This window comes from Leptodactylus fuscus, chromosome 3 (genome assembly GCF_031893055.1).
Source record: "Leptodactylus fuscus isolate aLepFus1 chromosome 3, aLepFus1.hap2, whole genome shotgun sequence".
NCBI classification, from domain to species: Eukaryota; Metazoa; Chordata; class Amphibia; order Anura; family Leptodactylidae; genus Leptodactylus; species Leptodactylus fuscus.
The window spans coordinates 65,283,890-65,305,944 of record NC_134267.1 but is presented as its reverse complement, the minus strand read 5'-3'; the positions used below and the strand labels follow the sequence as shown (position 1 = coordinate 65,305,944).

The window sequence follows — 22,055 nt, the reverse complement described above, 5'->3', positions numbered from 1 at the left end:
CACAGAAACCCCGGGGCGGACAGTGGTGCTAGTATGAATGCCCCCTTAGTGTTCAGCTCAGACCTGTACCTGGTCGTGGACCTTTACTAAAAATAGTACAGTTGAACACCCCTGCTATTCAACTTGTGGCCCTCCAGCTGTTATGAAATAGAAACTCCCATCACGTGCTAAAATGGGAAGCTAGGATATTGAATTTACGTGTTACACATATGTTAGGGCACTAGAACAAGACAATATTTCCCAGATGCAGGGAATATAGTACTTTATGCTACATGTAAACTGTGTCATTTAAGACATAATACACAAGCACAGAAAGTGATGAAACACCCTTAAAATTATGTACTACATCTGCTTTAACTTCCTAATGCTAGGTTAAAATCTGTGCTGAGTTCTCTGTCATTTGGGTCCGCGGGGGGACCCAAACGACATAGAGCCGGACCACTAAAACAGCGATTACACACGGACACCATTTTCATTCAGGACTTTTCTCTCTGCTGATTTCAGCGGTTTTGTACAGCGGAGACTCTGACGCAGATGTGAACTTAGCAGTTACATTAAAATTACAAAATTAATTTGTTCCAAATATGTCACTTTTTTTTATTGCAGATCTTGAATTTATATCCTAAGTAAATATTGCTAGCACATAACTGGTGCTTTATGTACATTTTAACCCATAAGTCATCTAATGCATTTTAGCATTAAACCAATAACATTATCCATCTATTCATTTTACTTTCCATAACTTTTTTTTTTGTAGTAATGCAAGAATTTGTATTTTGTGGGTACGTATTTTTGATCGGATATTTGTATCTTTTTGTTTTTGAGAAGTGAGATGAACAGAATACATCAATTCTGATGTCTGAATTTGAAGGTTTATTGCATTTATCTTGTAAAATAAATAACATATCTTATTTTATAGCTCATTATAAATGTGGAGATACCAGCTGTGTGTTTTGTTTTGTTTTTCTGTAAAACTACTTAGGTTCTGTGGTTAGCATTGAATGACAAGCATGGTGTGTGATTGATTGTTAAGGGTGTGTGTGTGTGTGTGTGTGTGTGTGTGGGGGGTAATATCATGAAGAAAAGTCCATGGTACCATGTTCCTTAGGGTCATTTGAAGTGACACGGACAGGAGAATAAGAAATTATTCATCTCTTCCTGCGCACTGTCAACAAAATAAGGCCAAAATAATATTTCCAGCTTCCATAGTTCACACTTGTGCTTGGTGTCCATCCGTCGTGAATCCGCCTTAAGATCAGAAAAACAGATTGGGAACCGTTTGCAAACGGACTATTTAAAATCCCATTCACTTCAATGGGTTTTTAAAACAATCCGCAGGTGTCCATTTGTGGCCTCTTCAGTGTGAATACGCTCTTTTGGACAGAGACCAAAGTCGCACTTGCAGGACTTTGTGTCCGTTCAAAAAATAAGGATTCACAGCGAAGAGGCTGCAAACGGACACCTACGGAATGTTTTGAAAAACATTGAAGTGAATGAGGTATTAAACAGACTGTTTGAAAACCATTCCCAAACTGTTTTCCTGATTTTAAGGCGGATTCACGATGGACGGACACCAAGCACAAGTGTGAATGAAGCAATAGTTGCAGAGTTAAAGCCGTTTTAATAACCACTCATACTGCAGTTTGCCTGCATGTCTCCTGCTCGGGCAGGATTGTTACCTACTTTGCTCAAAGCTTGAAGATAGGGGAAACTGTTAGGTTAAACACTTTAACCTTTTTGTTTAATTTTGTGGAGATTTTACTGTATATAACAGTACTATTGATGCAGTGAAGATTGTTTGATAGGCTGAAAGTAGGAAAGTAGACCGGTCTGGGAAAGCTGATGAAATCCCATTGTGCATTTAATGTATGGTAATGGTAATCCTACTAATATTATAAGTGTGAAAGTTTGTGTGTTTGGATGTTTGTGAGTTTGGATGTTTGTTCCTCAATCACGCTAAAACGCCTTGACGGATTTGCGTGCAATTTTCCACAAACATAGTTTTCCCTTAGGATTGAGTCACAGGCTACTTTTGGTGCCACTAAACAACATGGCTTCCTAGCAGGAGACTCACAAAAGCAGGACTCCTAGCCCCAGCTATAGACTCACACACACTGCCTGGCATTTCCTGCCTCAACCTGCCTGCACACTCCTTACTGTCACCTCAGGAGTAGCCCTCACTCTACTCACTCACATTCACATATAGCTTTCCACTATATAACACATCACATTGTCTGTATCACGACATACACAATACAACACATCACATTGCCTGACACAATACAACACATCACATTGTCTGTATCACAACATACACAATACAACACATCACATTGTCTGACACAATACAACACATCACATTGCCTGACACAATACAACACATCACATTGTCTGTATCACGACATACACAATACAACACATCACATTGTCTGACACAATACAACACATCACATTGTCTGTATCACGAATACAACACATCACATTGTCTGACACAATACAACACATCACATTGTCTGACACAATACAACACATCACATTGTCTGACACAATACAACACATCACATTGTCTGACACAATACAACACATCACATTGTCTGTATCACGACATACACAATACAACACATCACAAACACATCACATTGTCTGTATCACGACATACACAATACAACACATCACATTGTCTGTATAACTACATACACAATACAACACATCACATTGTCTGTATCACGACATACACAATACAACACATCACATTGTCTGTATCACGACATACACAATACAACACATCACATTGTCTGTATCACGACATACACAATACAACACATCACATTGTCTGTATCACGACATACACAATACAACACATCACATTGTCTGTATCACGACATACACAATACAACACATCACATTGTCTGTATCACGACATACACAATATAACACATCACATTTGCTAGCCCACCAAACTTTTTAAAGCACTTTTACAGTTTCACACGTCTGTGTCCGCCCAATTCTCAAATCACCGCAGACGAAGTCGCGGGTAAAAGCTAGTAATACATAAACTTCTTAATAATGTAATTTTAATTTACTGTATTTACAGATTTAAGCTGGAAGGGTTATAGTAGCAAGTTTGGCCAAATAAAATACGCAGTTGTTTATAGTAGACACTGAGTGAATTGTGACTTCAGACATTACTTTCATTTTTTCATTGTACTTGAGATTGAAAACCTTGAAAAATAAACTGTTGGCTGCCTGCGGCGTTGTGCTTCTTGTTTTATAACACTTAGGAATTGAAAAAGTCTCGGGATATTTGTAGAAACATGGGATCATGTCCTATAACCCTAGATTGTATAAACAAAGCCACTGACTATGATGCCTTCTACTGATGAGATCATCTTTGTGATAGCTCCATAATGGATGGGTCTCATCAAGTTCACATGTAAGATTCCGCTAATTTAAATAAAGGGTTTTCAACAGTAGCTTTAAAAGTTTCTATAAGGTTCTGTTCACACAGAGTTTTTTGGCAGCGGATTTTGATGTGGAATCCTCCTCAAAATCTCTCTCCAAAAACGACTCCCATTGACTTTAATGGCTGTCGCTCGCTTTTTTTCTCGCTAGCTAGTAGTGGAAAAAAGAAGCGACATGCCCTATCTTGCCGCAGATTCCGCAGCTGTTGCAGCCGTGGTGTCCACAGCTCGAGACATGCTCCTGATTAGGCCCATTCATTCAGGCCTAAACAGAAGTGGAATGCCGCGACAGAATGCTGATGCTGCATTGGCATCCCGTCGCGGCTAGCCATGCGGAATGTTCACACGGCAAAAAAGGTTTCCGTAACCTTTTCTTTCATGGGAACATACCCTAATTGTTACTTTTCTGCTGTTTAATTTTATTCTTTGACTTTTGTCTATAGTTTAATGCTTCGTACACGTCTGTACCCGGGTTTCTGTTCGGGGGATCCACTTGGGGACTCTTCAAACAGAAACCTAATCCGTATTAAAAAGTGGTTTCCTTAGGAAACCGGCAGACCCCATAGACTATAATGCGGTCCGCGTGGATTCCGCTCAACAAGGGCAAAAAAATGCAGAAAAGAAAGCGCTGCTTGCAGCACTTTTCTCTCCCCATTTTTCATTAGGAGAGGGGAACGGAATCCCAGTATGGAGTGGCAAAGCGCAGATGTGAACCAGGCGTCAGTTACTATATTTTCCAACAGTTTTGTCCATAACCTACTGAGGTTTTACACATGCCAAAATATGAATTTTCAGATGAACATTTTTGTAGTTTGTGGGGATATGATTTTATTTTGTTCAAAGTGAAAACAGCACAGAAATAAAGGAAGCTAGTATATTTGTCATATTGTTTTTGTTTCATATATATCACACCCTTCTGTAATGGCCAGGTTCATACATAGAAGATATTTTTTATTGAAACTATATTTGCATTACCATATGTAAAAACTACACATGTTGATAGGGATACTGTATGCCAGAGGATGCACAGTGTTAACAGCTGCAAAAAAAGAAAGTTGAAATGAACTACTCTATACAAATTACAGGAAGAATATTTTACCCCCTTCCCACTGCTGTTATTTTTAGATTTTCTTTTTTGACTCCCAACTTTCAAATGCCATAATTTTTAATTTTTTTAATTTTTCCTTTCAGAGAGTTATATGAAAGCTTAATGTTTGCAGGACAAATTATACTTTTACTATTTAATATTCCATACAGTGTACTAGGAAGCTTCTATATATTACCGCAGAGTCCTGGCTGCTATGGAGCGTAGCCTCCACCTTATTTAAGTACTCGCCGTTCTATTACGGTGGATATTGGGAAGAGGTTAAATATACCGATGGTGATAGTCATGCAAGTTGCAATCTCCTTGGTGCTCTTGTGCCATAGGACAAGCTCTAAATTCCTTCTCTGGCAGCAGCTTTCTCTTCCCTCCTCACAGCCCAGCGATGATGCCGAGGTGTAAGATCCGCCTTTCTGACAGTGGAGAGTTATCGGTGATGAAATTAATGCCACCGATATCTCAAGCATTGAAGTTCATACCAGGAACAGTGCGCTAAATTCAGTGAACTTTCAGCTTTCTAGCAATATATAATACTGGAAATGGCCTCCATGAAAGGTCCTCTTTCACTGACTGTGCTGCTCACCATCATTGACAGAAGGCACACCCTGAGACTCCTGAAGATTAAGAGCCGGGCCTTCTCGTACATAATAGTCTGACCTCACAAGTACTCTTCTAAAGGAACTGGGTTTTCCCAGTTTTCCCATGATTTTTTTCATACTGATGACCTGTACATAGGATAAGTTATCAGTATGTGATCCAACACCCAGTCCTCGCATAGATCATCTATTCCAGCAGCTTATAGGCTCCAGAATCTAATGAGGTGGACAGGGAGTGCATGCAGGCTGGTCAAATTCAAGTCATGGAAGTGGTTCAGCCACCCCCATGTACTTCATAGCAGCTGTTCTGGGGAGCTGTTAACACTGCTCCTGTTACTTGAATAAGAGAGTCTGTGTGTGCTCCCCATCTGCTACTATAGCTGATGACACCCAGACACCACTTGACCAACTGATCTGTATGAGGTCTGGTTGTCAGACCCTCATAGATTACATACTGATGACCAATTCTGTGGATAGGTCATCAGTATGAAAAATCGATTTGGAGCTGGACAACCCCTTTAACTGGGTAATAATTTCCACAAGCTCATTCCAAAATCTTGTAGAAAGCCTTCTCAGAAGAGTGCAAACTGTATGAGCTGAAAATGGGTGACCAATATCATGAACGTACTATGGGATGTCAGAAAAACTCCTGTAGGTCTAATGTGTAGGTGTCCCAATACTTTTGTTTATGAAGTGTATTTATATGACTAACATTTCTAATCTTTCCTGAATTTTCCTAAATTCCTGTGACAGTAAATGTGCAAATAATTTAATAGTTTTAATCTCAAAATGGAGTTTGAGTCACTACCTTACTACTGACTTTTAAAAGGGATTAAAATTAATGGCCTATCAAAAAAGAACTAAATTGACAGGAGCATTAATCTACCAAAGGAGCTTTCAATGGATAATTGGAAAACCCAATGCTTAAGGGGTTATTAAAAAATAAATAAAAATAGGATTCCCTTGGTCCTCCATTCTGGGGACGCATCCCTCACTGGCCAGACCAGATGTTCAGAGGCTCATATGACCAATGCATCCAATCCTTGGCATCACTGGTCAAATGTACCAATGCATCACCAGTATCCTACATGCGACCCCTGAGATCTGTGATTGGCTAAAGCTATCATGTTAGTCTCTGCATTTCCTGAGGAGGACTGGAGGGAAGGGGACTGCCAGAACAGAAGACCAGGGGTAAGATAAGATAATCCTTTAATAGTCCCACTATGGGGAAATTCAGTGGTGAATATCCCTGGAAAACCCTTTTAATGAATTAGTGATTTGATAATTAACTACCTGAGAACACAGAAATATACAAGAATAAAGCCAAAACAACATAGGGTTAACCATTGTTTTCAAATAGATGGTTAAATTAAATTATGTTGGCATATTTTCAGGATATGCCAATAGAAGTGAATGGAGAGAGCTGTGCTTGTGTGGTCATGTCTCCATTCACATTGGCTGTGAGATTCCAGTCATATGTTCCCTACTCTTGAGACGTTGGATATGCTTAAAATGTTCAACTTGGGAACATTTCTTATACTGGGACTAAGATTTTGATGGGGAAAAGAGTGGGTTCCCCACAAAATCACAAGGTGGTTATCAGTCGGATTGCAAATGATTGTGTGGTTTTTCAGACCAAACAGCTGTTTTCTGGAAAAATTGTATGGCCAGTTGACCATCATTGTGAAAATTACACTGAATGTATGTCAACTGGTCTTCTCAACTCAGCTACTCAAGTTCCAGTACGTGTGAGCCTTCCCCAGTACTGAATGGTTTAATTAATGGTTAATTAACCTTAAACCTTAATACCCAGAGTAGACATTTGTTAATGAGCAAGAATGCTGGATATATAGGAGAAATTTCGGAACAAATTCACAGTATTCAGAATTAGAATGCGCTCAATGATATAAAGCTCGGGGTGTAGCTAAGGGAGGCCACAACAAGGGCGTAGACCCCAATTGCTGATGGTCTGAGGGGGGAGACACACCAATAAACCATATTTATGTATTTAGATGCACTGAAAGGGTAGTGAAATAATATTTTGCCTCGGATGACAGAAAGCCCTTCTACAGCTCTGTATAAAAATCCATGAAGATCCACTATCCTTCATGTTGATGGTTTCCAGAAGAAGAGCTTGAAAGATATGAATGCCATTATTATGTATTAAAATTACAATATTTTTCAATGTATTTATTAAGTAGCTATTTTTATTAAAAGCGGATTGTCGCTTGTCAACTGTGTATGAGACTGTACAGACAGAGTATTTTAAAAATTACATATTTAATTGTTATATGTATTTATTTTTTCTTTATAACAGAATCAAGAATTTACAGGGATGTTTGCAATGACAGAACGTGGTCATGGCAGTAATGTAAGAGGGATACTGACTGAGGCTGTGTTTGATCCAGCAACTCAGGTAAGTAGTGTGAGCACAATCCACTTTAAGTATCACCGTATTGAAGTCCAAATTAGTATAAAATGATATGAGCCAGCTTAGAGAAACACACAGAGTCACAAGGTGCAAGTATGTAACCAATATGGATTCTGATCTTTAATGGCAGATGGTGAGGTATTTTATACATTGTAGATGTGGTTATACATTGCATAGACAAAGAGAATGTGTGATTACTATAAGTAAAATAATATCATTGGGTATAAAGCTGTCACATACTGTAAGTTGTAGCAAATAATTATTGGATAAGACACGAAAAAGAAGTTTCATCCCATTATAACCATTTTCGGCAAAGAAGGCAGCGCCTGAATGTCGACAGACACATGCACAAGTTGGCATACCTCACAGCAGAAACGATTTTTTTATGATTTTCTAAGCTTTCTGCCTTCAGGCACACTTCTGTTTTCTTTTTCTTAATAAACGAAAAGAGGAAGTGCTATTTTATTGTTCATCCAAATTCCATCATGTAGAAGTTAGAATTAGCCAGCACTTTCAAGTACAGGAATAGATTTATATGATTGTTTTTGGTTTTTTTTTCAATTGTAAAGGGGGATCCCAAACCTAAAACAACCCTGTAATGTTACTTTGCTTCTTTTTAAAGGTCACAAGACTTTTTGTCAATGGGTGAAGCAGGTTGTGACACATGCTATGGGAATTAGTGTCCCCTTGATTTAAATACATCTTTGCCATTTTGTGTCTATGTTGGTGTAGATCCTCTATGTACTTGTCTTGTGGGGAGAGAGCTATTGTTATTTAGGCATTAGCACATTATTTGCAGTCTAGTGGTTGCTTAGTACTGTTTTGAGATGTATATTTATACAGTGTGAGGGTGTGAACCTAGAGGGCGCTGGAGAGCAACCCAAAAAACAGGGTTGTAAAGGACCTTGGTCACACCTATATCTGGCGTCCAGTGTGAGGGTGTGAACCTAGAGGGATCTGGAGAGCAACACAAAAACAGAGTTGTAAATGACCTTGACCACACCTATACCTGGTGCCCAACTCCTTCGGGGGAGTTGCACACAGCAGGAGAGTGCTGCTGGTAAACTACAGGATCAGGTGAACCGTGGACCAGTTGGAGACAGACAGGTGTCTGTCCCAAGAGGATTGGATTCCAGAAGGGACTTGTTTAACCCTTTTCTTGCCAAGCACGTAGCTCTACGTCCTCCCAGGATGTCACTTGTGTAGCTGAGGACGTAGAAGCTACGTCCTTACTTCTAAAACCCATATCTCCTGACTAGTTTGGGCTATAAAGATAATTTTAGATTCATTTTAAAGAAGAGAATCTCATCTTTAAAATGATACCAAGGACTTTGTGTTAACTATTACTGTGCCGAAGCGATTCACTGTTGAAAACGCTATTGGAGATTGAGATCTCATTGAAGATCTCAATTCCCGACAGCATATTTAACAGCAATTTGTTCAAAATCTGTAAGGGCTATTATGAAGAACTTAGTATCATTTTAAAGATGAGATTCTCATCTTTAAAATGAATCTAAAATTATCTTCATAGCCCAAACGAGTCCCGAGATACAGGACTTTACAGTGTCCCCCCCTCCTGTCTCGGGAAGCATTAGTGTACTGTAACAGGAAAGGGAGGAGGACTCCTGCAGATTGCACAGAGACATAGAGAAGCATTTTCTCTGTCTCTGTGCCTAACCTGTATGTGACCCCAGGAGGGGGGAGAAGGGGCTTTAGTCCCTATTTCCTCCCTCCTGTCAATCAGAGCGCATACTATACTTTTGCACTCTAATTGTCACAAACAGGTATAATGTAATTCCCCCCTGAGCTTTACTAGAGGGGTATTCTTATGTTATACCCCCTGAACATAACCAGGAAGTTTATTGGCGCTGTCACTCAGACATTTACCATTGTCCAGGTAGCAGCACCAAAAAAAAAAGTTGCACCAAACACTTACACAACATATACACAAAGTCATGAATAAAGTTTACATTTCACCCAATCCTTGCCCTGTCCATACCTGAACATTATAGAGTAAAATACGTCTCTAGTGATATCCGTTACACTCTAAAATAATAATAACTAGCATTACCCGCGATTTCATCCGCTGCCCCCTCACTCTCTGTGCGTTTCACCTCCAGCGCGGCCCCACCTTCTCCCGTGCACCTGTCCTCTTCCCCCCTGCATGCGCGGCAGCGCCGAGGTTGTTTCTCTACCGTGGCACACCCGCGGCCGCCATTCCTGCCCCTAATGCAGCAGCCGCCCCCCTCGGCAGCACGCGACAACGACCCCCACCAATTCAACACACACAACCCCCCCCCCCCCGGGACACTCCCCCCGCGGGCCTACCCTTGAACCCCCCACCTCCCCTCACACTTCTCCTTCCTCCCCAAACCCCGCATCCTCAAAACCCGTACCCCCTGCTGCACTCACCATATAGATCCTGGGGAGGTATGTGTGGCGCAGCCACCACATCATCTGGCATGTTTGCTCCTTTCCTAGACGTCTGCTCCTCCGGCCACACAGTACGCGGGGACGCGCGGCTCTCCACCGCACGGATGATAGCGCAGCTGCATAGTAAACCGGCATCAGGCACTGTTCAGCCGGCTGGCATGGCAGCGGCACTCCGGAGCTGCCATGTTCTTCAGCGCGGACTTGCTCATTCAGCCCACCCACACATCGCCGCCAATGTATGGGGCCGCTCTGCTGTCCCTGCGGCCCGCCCACACACCGCTGCGCACCAATAGGAGGCCCGGTGAAAGACCTACACTGACGTCATGTCAGGTCCTGCAGCGGAGCCGGAGACAACTTTCGCCGGTCAGGTGGCGATTTCGGGAGAGTTATAGTCAATGTTTCCTATACCCCAATGTTATGGGTCCCTTGTTACTTAACTTTTTTATTAAAGATATAGAAAGTAGGATTAATTGCATGGTTTCTATTTTTCTACATGACACCAAGCTATTTAGTATAGTGCGGTATATGGAAAATGTTCATACATTTTAAAGTGTTAAGTCATCCACTCAACCAACTTTATTATTGTGGATAAAAGTAAAGTTATACATCTGGCTACTAATAACTCACTTTTTTTTCTTTTTTTTTTTTTTTGAGCCAAAGCAAAGAATGGCAAACAAAAGTAATGGTAAACATATAGGAAGTTCTTATACTTCTACCTTCTGCTCAATCCACTCCTGGCTTTGGCTAAAAAAAAAAAATGCAGCAAAACAAAAAAACAAAAAGCTGCGTTTCTGTAATATGGGGCCTCAGCCTAAGGCATTTTTGGGCATTGCGGAAACACAGCGGAAAAAACCGCTGCGTTTTACAGTACCAGCATAGTGAATGCTATTTTTTTCTAATCCTAGCCCCACACAACGGAAAAAAACGCTGCGGAAATGCAGTTTTTGAAAAACGCAGCATCTCAATGTCAATTTCCCTCCATAGATTTCTACCGAGAGTGTGAAAACCGCAGTAAAAATGCAGCATGATAAATCTGTTGCAGAAACAACCGTGGCATGAACGCACTGCGGTTCTTCCCGCAGCGCTTTGAACAGAAAGTTCATGGAGTTTTCCTCTGCGGACTTTCTGTTACAATTACAGTCCTATGAAAAAGTTTGGGCACCCCTATTAATCTTAATCATTTTTAGTTCTAAATATTTTGGTGTTTGCAGCAGCCATTTCAGTTTGATATATCTAATAACTGATGGACACAGTAATATTTCAGGATTGAAATGAGGTTTATTGTACTAACAGAAAATGTGCAATATGCATCAAACCAAAATTTGACTGGTGCAAAAGTATGGGCACCTCAACAGAAAAGTGACATTAATATTTAGTAGATCCTCCTTTTGCAAAGATAACAGCCTCTAGTCGCTTCCTGTAGCTCTTAATCAGTTCCTGGATCCTGGATGAAGGGATTTTGGACCATTCCTCTTTACAAAACAATTCAAGTTCAGTTAAGTTTGATGGTCGCTGAGCATGGACAACCCGCTTCAAATCATCCCACAGATGTTCAATGATATTCAGGTCTGGGGACTGGGATGGCCATTCCAGAACATTGTAATTGTTCCTCTGCATGAATGCAGAGTCGATTTGGAGCGGTGTGTTGGATCATTGTCTTGCTGAAATATCCATCCCCGGCGTAACTTCAACTTCGTCACTGATTCTTGAACATTATTCTCAAGAATCTGCTGATACTGAGTGGAATCCATGCGACCCTCAACTTTAACAAGATTCCTGGTGCTGGCATTGGCCACACAGCCCCAAAGCATGATGGAACCTCCACCAAATTTTACAGTGGGTAGCAAGTGTTTTTCGTGTAATGCTGTTTTTTTTTGGATGCCATGCAGAACGCCTTTTTGTATGACCAAAAAACTCAATCTTTGTTTCATCAGTCCACAGGACCTTCTTCCAAAATGAAGCTGGCTTGTCAAAATGTGCATTTGCATACCTCAGGTGACTCTGTTTGTGGCGTGCTTGCAGAAACAGCTTCTTTCTCATCACTCTCTAATACAGCTTCTGATTGTGCAAAGTGCGCTCTATTGTTGACCGATGCACAGTGACACCATCTGCAGCAAGATGATGCTGCAGCTCTTTGGAGGTGGTCTGTGGATTGTCCTTGACTGTTCTCACCATTCTTCTTCCCTGCCTTTCTGATATTTTTCTTGGCCTGCCACTTCTGGGCTTAACAAGAACTGTCCCTGTGGTCTTCCATTTCCTTACTATGTTCCTCACAGTGGAAACTGACAGATTAAATCTCTGAGACAACTTTTTGTATCCTTCCCCTGAACAACTATGTTGAACAATCTTTGTTTTCAGATCATTTGAGAGTTGTTTTGAGTAGCCCATGATGCCACTCTTCAGAGGAGATTCAAATAGGAGAACAACTTGCAATTGGCCACCTTAAATATCTTTTCTCATGATTGGATACTCCTGGTTATGAAGTTCAAAGCTCAGTGAGCTTACAAAACCAATTTTGTGCTTCAGTAAGTCAGTAAAAAGTAGTTAGGGGAATTCAAATCAATAAAATGATAAGGGTGCCCATACTTTTGCACTGGTCAAATTTTGGTTTAATGCATATTGCACATTTTCTGTTAGTACAATAAACCTCATTTCAATCCTGAAATATTACTGTGTCCATCAGTTATTAGATATATCAAACTGAAATGGCTGCTGCAAACACCAAAATATTTAGAACTAAAAATGATTAAGATTAATAGGGGTGCCCAAACTTTTTCATAGGACTGTATATCTAAGGGAAAGCCACGGGCGTTTCTGTAGATATAATTGACATGCCGAGATTTTCAAAACCGTGACGGTTTTGAAAATCACAGCGTGTCCGTGCCGCGATATTTGCCGCAAAGTGGGCATGGGATTTGCATGAATCCCATGCACTTTGCAAGCACTGTAAAATGTTGTGATTGAGATGTGTCTGATGCTAGAACTCTGTGCGGCATTGACCTGGTCTCTAATCTGAGCTGCTGTTAACCTGCGATTTCTGAGGCTGGTGACTCAGGTGAACTTATCCTCCACAGCAGAGATGACTCTTGGTTTTCCTTTCCTGGGGCGGTCCTCATGTGAGCCAGTTTCTTTATAGCGCTTGATGGTTTTTGCAACTACACTTGGGGACACTTTCAAAGTTTTCCCAATTTTTCGGACTGACTGACTTAAAAGTCTTAACCCCTTAACGACCGGCCCATAGTAAAATTACGTCGGCACTGACAGGTCCTTCCTGACTGCCCTATAGTAAAATTACGTCGGGCAGTCAGGGAAGGATTCCCTGTCAGTGCCGATGTAATTGGAGCGGATCTTAGCTGTATCTGACAGCTAAGACCCTGCTCCATTACCCCCCATCGGAGGGGGCTCCGATCGGGGGTTTTTAACCCCTTCAGTTCCAAAAGACCCCCAATACCTGGTTGATCCTGCCGCTTTAAGAGGAAGTCAGACGCAGGCAGCCCCTGCGTCTGATTTCCTCCAGACGCTGCAAGACACTGACAGCTGTGTCCTGCAGCGTCTGATAGAGAATTAGTGATGCTTTTATCAAAGCATCACTAATCCAAGTGTCCTAAAGTAAAAAGTGTAAAAGTAAAAAATAAAAAGTGAAAAATAAATAAATAAAGTGTCTGATAAAAATGAATAAACTTATAAAGCCCCAAAATTTCCTTTTTTCTATAAAAAATGAATTATATTAAAAAAACCCTAAAACTTAATAAAAACAATACATATTTGGTATCGTCGCGTCCGTAACAATCTGAACAATAAAACTCCAACAATATTTAATGTATACGGTGAACGTCGAAAAAAAATCCCGGAAAAAACCCGCCGGAAGTAGTGATTTTTCGCCATCTCACCTTACAAAATATGCTATAAAAAGTGATCAAAAAGTCATATACACCCCACAACAGTACCAATAAAAAGCGCACATTGTCCCGCAAAAAATAAGCCCTCAACCAACACTGTCAACCGAAAAATAAAAATGTTACGCTTCTCAGAAGATGGCGATGCAAAAAACATTGATTTATGTCCCTAAATGTGTTTTTATTCTACAGAATTAGTATCGCATAAAAAAATACTATAAATGAGGTATCGCCGTAACCGTACCGACCCGCAGAATAAAGGGAACATGTTACTTATATTGTACGCTGCATGGCGAAAAATTTAAAAGGTAGAATGCAATGCCAGGATTGATTTTCTTTAAAAAATCCTGCAAAAAAGGGTTAATAAAATGTATTCAATAAGTTGTAGGCACCCAAAAATGGTGTCATTACAAAATGCATCACATCCCGCAAACAACAAGCCCTTATATGGCCACGTCACCAGAAAAATAAAGAAAATATAGCATCTAGTAATGTGAAGACAAACAACCCCAAAATCGCCAAATCATTAGAATACAACTGGCTGCGTCAGGTAGGGAATATATAAGCTGTGCAAGCGGATATCAGGGGACACCCCAGATTTACAGCTTACGAGGGAAAAGACACCGGAAGTGACCCCCTAAGTGACCCCAGAGTGACTCCCCCAATCATGGGACATAGTAGGGAATGTGGTGTTTGCAATGTCCTCCACACCGCTTATATATTCCCTCTTCGCCATCCCCTCTGCAATCACGTCCGGGGTACTAATACTCACTACACCCCCTGATATATTCTTTCAGGGGTGCAGTTTTCAAAATGGGGTGACTCCTTTGGGGAATCCAGTTTTCTGGTACGTTATAGGCTCTACAAACATGACATGGTGTCCGGATACCAAACATCTGAATCTGTACTCTAAAAGTCGCATAGCGCTCCTTCCCTTCTGCACCCTGCTGTGCGCCCAAACTGCAGTTTATGCCACATGTATGACACATGTATGACACTGGTGTACCCAGGATAACGGACGTAATGTCATATGTAGGTATAAACTGATATTAGGGCACAGCCGGACACAGAAGGGAAAAGAAGGGTTATTGGGTTTTTGGAGCACAGACGGTTTGGTTTTTGGATGCCATGACACTTTTGCAGAGCTGAAGCGCCAGTAAAGTGGAATCCCCTGATATGTGACCTTATTTTGGAAACTACACCCCTGAAGGATTTATCCAGGGGTGCAGAGAGCATTTTTAACCCCCAAGTGTTGCTATAACATATTATCCATAAATGAATACAAAGCTGATTGTGAGAAGTGAAAATGCCAATTTTTCCAAGAATCCGTCATTTCAGTGCGTAATATGTTGTGTCCGACTCGTATCAGAGATGAACGCTCTGAAAGCTGTTATGCCCGGGATACCCACTTAACAGTTTTTGGAGTGTGTATCTCTGCTGACATAAGTTGGGCACAACATATCAGATACTGAAATGGCGAATCTCTGGAAAACTTCATTTTTAACTTCTCATTATCAGCCGCAATTTCATTTCTGGAAACCAAATAAATGCAACCCTCAAGGGTTAAAATGCTCGCTACACTGCTTGATAAATGCCATCAGTGGGGTAGTGTCCAAAATGGGGTGAGATGTCTGCAGATTCCACTTCAGGGGCTTTGCAAAAGTGGCATGGTGTCCTAAAACCAAACTGTGCTCCAAAAACCAATATAGCGCTCCTTTCCTTCTGTGCCCGGCTGTGCCCAAACAGCCTTTCTACCTACATATGGCATTAAGTCCGTTATCCAGGGTACACCAGTGTCATACATGTGGGCATACACCGCCATTTGGGTACACAGCAGGGCGCAGATGTGAAGGAGCGCTATGTGCTTTTGGAGTGCAGATTTAGATTGTTGGTTTTTGGACACCATGTCATATTTGCCGAGACCCTAAAATTTCCCCTACAAAATGGGGTCACTTCTTGGCGAATTCCAGTTTACTGGCACCTTCAGGGCTCTGCAAAAGCAACATGGCGCCCCGAAAGTCCCTCTAACACTGTACCCCAATAGCTAAAAAGCGCACTGCTCCTTCTCTTCTGAGCCCTGCTGTGTGCCCAAGCGGCAGTTTACACCCACATATATAATTTTTTGACCCTCGGGATGGCCCCTTAATAGTTTTAGGAGTGCAGGTCTCTGACAACACAAAGTGGGTGCAACGTATTGGGCACCGAAATGGCATATTTCTTTAAAAATTTCAATTTTCATTTTGTACATTAATTTTTGGGAAGCATTTTTAGGCTCAAAATGATAATACCCCTTGATACATTCCTTGATGGGTGTAGTTTTTAAAATGGAGTCACATTTGAGGGGTTTCCATTGTATTGGTACTTTAGGGGTTCAGCAAATGCGACATGGCACCTGAAAACTATTCCAGCAACATCTGCCCTCCAAAATCCAAATAGCGCTCATTCCATTCTGAGCCCCACCATGTCCCCATACAGCAGATTATGGCCACATATGGGGTATTGCCGTGTTCAGGAGAAATTGTGCAACAAACTGTGGGGGGCTTTCTCTCCTTTAACCCCTTGTGAAAATGAAAACTTTGGGAATAAAGGTACATTTTACTAATTTTTAACCTACACATCCCTAAGTTAGTAAAATCTGTGAAACGGCTATAGGGTCAAAATGTTCACTATACCACTCAATGAATACCTTAAGGGGTCTAGTTTATAAAATGGGGTCATTTATGGGGGGTTTCAAGTGTTTTGGTATCTCAAATCTTGTTTGAATGTGCAATGGGCCTGAAATATCTGCAAGCAAAATTTGTGTCTTGAAATCCAGTTGGTGATCCCTTCTTTTTGGGCCCTACCGTGCGTCCGTACATAGAATTAAGGCCACAAAGTGTACATTTTTGAACACGGGAGAAATGGGGCCATCTATTTTGGGGTGTTTTTCTTCATTTTCATGTGTTATGTGCAAAAAAACTGCCTTTAAAATTACTCTTTTGTGTAAAAAATATGAGAATTTTTTGTTTGACGCAAATTCTTTTAAAACCTATGGGGTCAAAATACTCACTATACCCCTCAATGAATACTTCAAGGGGTCTAGTTTATAAAATGGTGTCATTTATTGGGGTTTTCAATTGTTTTGGTAACTCAAATCTTGTTTGAATGCGCAATGGGCCTGAAACATTTAGAAGCAAAAATTGTGTCTTGAAATCCAGTTGGTGCTCCCTTCTTTTTGGGCCCTACTGTGCGTCCGTACATGGGATTAAGGCCACAAAGTGTACATTTTTGACCACGGGAGAAATGGGGTCATCTATTTTGGGGTGTTTTTCTTCATTTTCTTGTGTTATGTGCAAAAAAAACGGCCTATAAAATGACACTTGTGTAAAAAATATGAAATTTTTTTTGTTTGACGCAAATTTTCTCAAAACTTATAGGGTCAAAGTACTCTCTATACCCCTCAATGAATACCCTAAGGGGTCTAGTTTATAAAATGGTGTCATTTATGGGTGTTTTCAATTGCTTTGGTAACTCAAATCTTGTTTGAATGTGCAATGGACATAAAATATCTGCAAGCAAAATTTGTGTTTTGAAATCCATTTGGCCCTCCCTACCTCTTAGGCCCTACTGTGTGTCCGTACATAGGACTAAGGCCACAAAATGGACATTTTTTAACACGGGAGAAGTGGGGTGATATATTTTGGGGTGTGTTTCTTCTTTTTGATGTGTTGTGTGCAAAAAAACTGGCTTTAATATGACACATATTTGAAGAAAATGAAAATGAAAATGAATTTTTTTTCATCATTTGTAATAATTCTTGCAAAACAATATTTGTTTGATCAAAATGCTCACTATACCCCTCAAAGAATACCTGGAGGGGTCTAGTTTTCCAAATTGGGTCATTTAATGGGAGTTTCTATCATTATACAACCTATTCCTGTCTGCAAACATAGCTTGGTTCAGGAAAAAATCACACACTCAAAATTTCCAAAATTTGCTTATAAACTTGATAAACTTGTAAATTGTCTAAGTTACTCAAATATGCTAAAATTATCTCAAATATGCTTGAAACACAAAAGGAACATTTGGAAATATATAACTACTAAGTTTTTTGCCCTGTATTATTGTGTATATGTGAGATATCGCAGCTAAAAATGGAAAACATTGAAAAATTTTCAAAATTTTCAGCATTTGCGAGTTTTTTTAATAAATTTACACAAGTTATATCAGTCTAATTTTACCTTCTCAGTAAAGTACAACATGTCACGAAAAAACAATATCAGAATCACTTGGATGCAATATACTGTTACAGAATTATTCATTGATAAAGTCACACAGGGCAAATTTCATAAATTTGGCTTGGTCATTAAGGTCCAAAACAGGCTGGTCACTAAGGGGTTAAAGTAACAGTCTATTCAGCTGTGTATCCACCTGACTTCTGCACAACACAACTGATGGTCCCAACCCCATTTATAAGGCAAGAAATCCCACTTATGAAACCTGACAGGGCACACCTGTGAAGTGAAAACCATTTCTGGTGACTACCTCTTGAAGCTCATCAAGAGTGTGCAAAGCAGTAATCAAAGCAAAAGGTGGCTACTTTGAAGAACCTAGAATATAAGACAGATTTTCAGTTGTTTCACACTTTTTTGTTAAGTATATATTTCCACGTGTTAATTCATAGTTTTGATGCCTTCAGTGTGAATCTACAATTTTCATAATCATGAAAATACAGAAAACTCTTTGAATGAGAAGGTGTGTCCAAACTTTTGGTCTGTACTGTATGTTTTTCCATAGACATAGAGTCATGGCCATAAGTGTTAGCACCTCTGAAATTTTAATAGAGGATGAAGTATTTCTCTCATAACATTATTGCAGTTACACATGTTTTGTTATACTCATGTTTATTCCCTTTGATTGTAGTGGAACAACACTAAAACAGAGAAAATATCAGGCAAAAATGATATAATTTTAATGCAAATCTTCTAAAATGGTTCAGACAAAATTACTGGCTCCCTCAAATTAAAATTTGGTTGCACACCCTTTGCAAAAAATAACTGAAATTAATCACTTCCCATAGCCATCTAGCACAAGCTTCTTACTCCTCTCAACTTTACTTTTGGACCACTTTTCTTCTTTTGTAAACTGCTCTAGGTCTCTAATATTTGATGGCTGCCTTCTCCCAACAGAAATTTCCATCCATATCTGGGTGCTTTTTGAAGTATGTTTGGGGTCATTGTCCTGCTGGAAGACCCATGACCTAAGATGCAAAACCTAGTTTTTTGACAATGGGCCCAAAATTGCAACCCAAATTATTATCCTTTGGTAATCTTCAGATTTAATGATGCCTTGAACACAGTCAAGGCACCCAGTGCTAAAGGCAGCAAAACATCCCTAAAACACCTTTGAACCTCCACCATATTTGACTATTGGTACTGTGTTCTTTTCTTTGTAGGCCTCGTTCCTTTTTTCGGTAAACAGTAGAATGATGTGCCCTCCAAAAGGGAAAAACAGTTTGGAATTTTCTCTTGCCTTCCTCTGTGTTACCAAGATTGATGTTCACCAAGGAGTGCTTGTGTTTCTTTTTCTAGTCTCAAGGGAAATGACAGCCACCTAGCAATATTGCCAATCCCAGCCACCCACTTTTTGGACTGCCATTACTCTCAAAATTACTTCCACTTGTGTAATATAGGTGGAAGCAATGACTGTCTATGTATTGTTGTCACCAAAAACACATAGTCACAAGGACCCTCAAATTTGTCTCCCGGTTTTGCTTCCTGTCCCATTCAATTGTTGAACGAAAGTTACAATAATTTTGTCTTTTCCTATTATATAGATAATATCTCTAGTGAATGGACTAATCATTGCCTATGAAAAATTCTGAGGAGAACCTCTGCCTCAGTGAAGCTTCACTTGAAGGGAAGATTTACTTAAGTCAGGACTCACCTGGCAGTCAGCAGCCAGCACTTCTGATCATTACAAAAGCAGGGACTGCTGTTCCTTCCTGACTTTAGACAATAAGTCGCAGACAATTTTTAGCTAAATTGTTATAGTCAGAAATATATTGTGCCTTTGTAATATGGATAACTTATTATGTATCTCTTTCCATACAATTCTTATGTTATTCTGTCTTCTATTATTTGTTTCTGTAGGAGTTCATTATCCATACCCCTTGTGAGAATGCTCAGAAGATGTATATTGGCAATACAATGAAAGGGAATTATGCTGCTGTATTTGCACAGCTCATTATAAATGGAAGATCTCAAGGTTTGTTTCTCTGGTTACTCTTAAGACATGTAAGGTTTCAGTAAGGTGCAGGTAATTGCTCAATTCTATGACGAGACAGTTCATTGAAGGAGACAGCTAGTTAATTAGAGTGCTGGCTATGTTTGCATTACATATCTTGCTATCTTGGAAGATAAAAGACATTGCCAGGATATGTATATGCCAATGCAGACTAAGCATGTGAGTACTTGTTCTGATCTCTTAGACTATAAATCAGATATGTAATTTATGTAACAGGTAATAAGTTCATGTGAAGTCAGATCAGAGGTTAACGTTTTATTTATGTTTTTCACTAGGGCCACACTGTTTTATTGTTCCAATCCGAGACCAAAATGGGAATGTATATCCAGGTGTAGATGCTGTAGACATGCTGTACAAAGAAGGTACATGCTTTATTATTTTACTTTTTGAAACAAAAAAGTTTGTGACATTTGAAACTAGTGTTTAAATTTTTTTTTTTATATAACATTTGTATTCTACAAGATATATAGGGAAAAATGGTGTAAAACCATGTTAGCTAGAAAACATGTCATGTGCTTTGAGAACTTGCAAATGTAATTTTTGTGGTTAGCCAGTACCACATATTGTATGTTCTAGAACAGACCTGGGCAATGTGCGGCCTGCGGGCCACATCTGGCCCTCTGACTGCTTCTGTCCGGCCCGCATGGCTAGTGGAAGGTTTTTCAAGGACCTGTGATGATGTCATCACAGCCTATCACTAGGATAGGCTATGACTCGTTAGTGGGCGGAGCCACATGGGACTGTGTACTTTCTGCAAGCTTCCGGCAATGGAGGCTGCTGGATGATAAAGAGAGAAGAGACAGCATGTGTGAGCAAGAGGGGGAACTAGGGGCAGATGTAGGGGGCAGTTAAACTTAATGCACATGTAGGGGGGACATTAAACTAAGGGGCAGATGAAGGGTGACATTAAACTGGGGCAGCTGGAAGAGGATATTAAACCATGTGGGGTAGCTGGAGGGAGACATGTCTGCCTCTAGTTGCCCCCAGTTTAATGTCCCCCTCCAGCTGCCCCAGTTTAATGTCCCCTCTAGTTTCTGCTGGTTTATACTGGGGCACCAGGAGAGGGACTTAATACTGTGGGACATTTGGAGGGAAACGTTATAATGTGGGGGGATATAATGTTAGGGTGACTGTAGGAGGATTTTACTTTGTGGGGCACATGGAAAAATGATTGAGAATGGGCGGAGTCAGCGGAGAAGTGGGTGGAGCTAAATTTGCAGCGCCGCGCGTCGCCCTCTAGAACCGTTACAATTTCTCATGTGGCTCCATGGGAAAATTAATTGCCCACCCCTGTTCTAGAAGATGAGATGTTTATTGCTACTGGGTCATAAAATAAAAGCTAAGAAATATACTAAATAGCACATTTTCCTGAAATACAATGCATATGGCATATGAAATATACTAGTATTCTAAATGGTACAAGGTAGGTAAAGACTCCATTATAGTTTTTGTGTTGGGTCCAAGAGTGTCAAGTTACACCTCTGGTATTTAATATTGCCACAATTATAGTATCAACTATAATATCGTGAACACACTGGAGGTGGTAGGGGGGGAGGATTCACTATTCCTTCTACATCAGAAAACTGACTCAGATAGAGTTGTTCTTCCACTTTCTGCACCCAACCCTCCATTTTTTACAGAGGTGAGTGGGGCGGAGAACAAGGCAGGCTGGGACTGATTGATCTGACAAATTTATTATTAACTATTTATTATTTATAGAATCAGTTTTTGTTACTCATCTAACAATCATAAAAACCGATTAGGGCTGAGGCTAGTTGCTAGCTATCTAGTAGGGCTAGTTGCAGAAACACAGCTTTTTTTTGTTTGCGATTTGGTCGTCTTTTTTGGTCC

The 22,055-nt window shown here is 40.3% G+C and overlaps 1 protein-coding gene across 1 annotated transcript in view; it reads left to right on the top strand.

Annotated features, from left to right (window-relative positions):
- Positions 1–22,055, top strand: part of ACOXL (acyl-CoA oxidase like) — a 298,517-nt gene that overhangs the window by 49,659 nt on the left and 226,803 nt on the right. Inside the window, exons 5-7 of the mRNA XM_075267702.1 lie at positions 7,477–7,575; positions 20,051–20,165; positions 20,480–20,566. Coding sequence (XP_075123803.1) covers positions 7,477–7,575; positions 20,051–20,165; positions 20,480–20,566 — 301 coding nt within the window. The remainder of the gene's footprint in view (positions 1–7,476; positions 7,576–20,050; positions 20,166–20,479; positions 20,567–22,055) is intronic.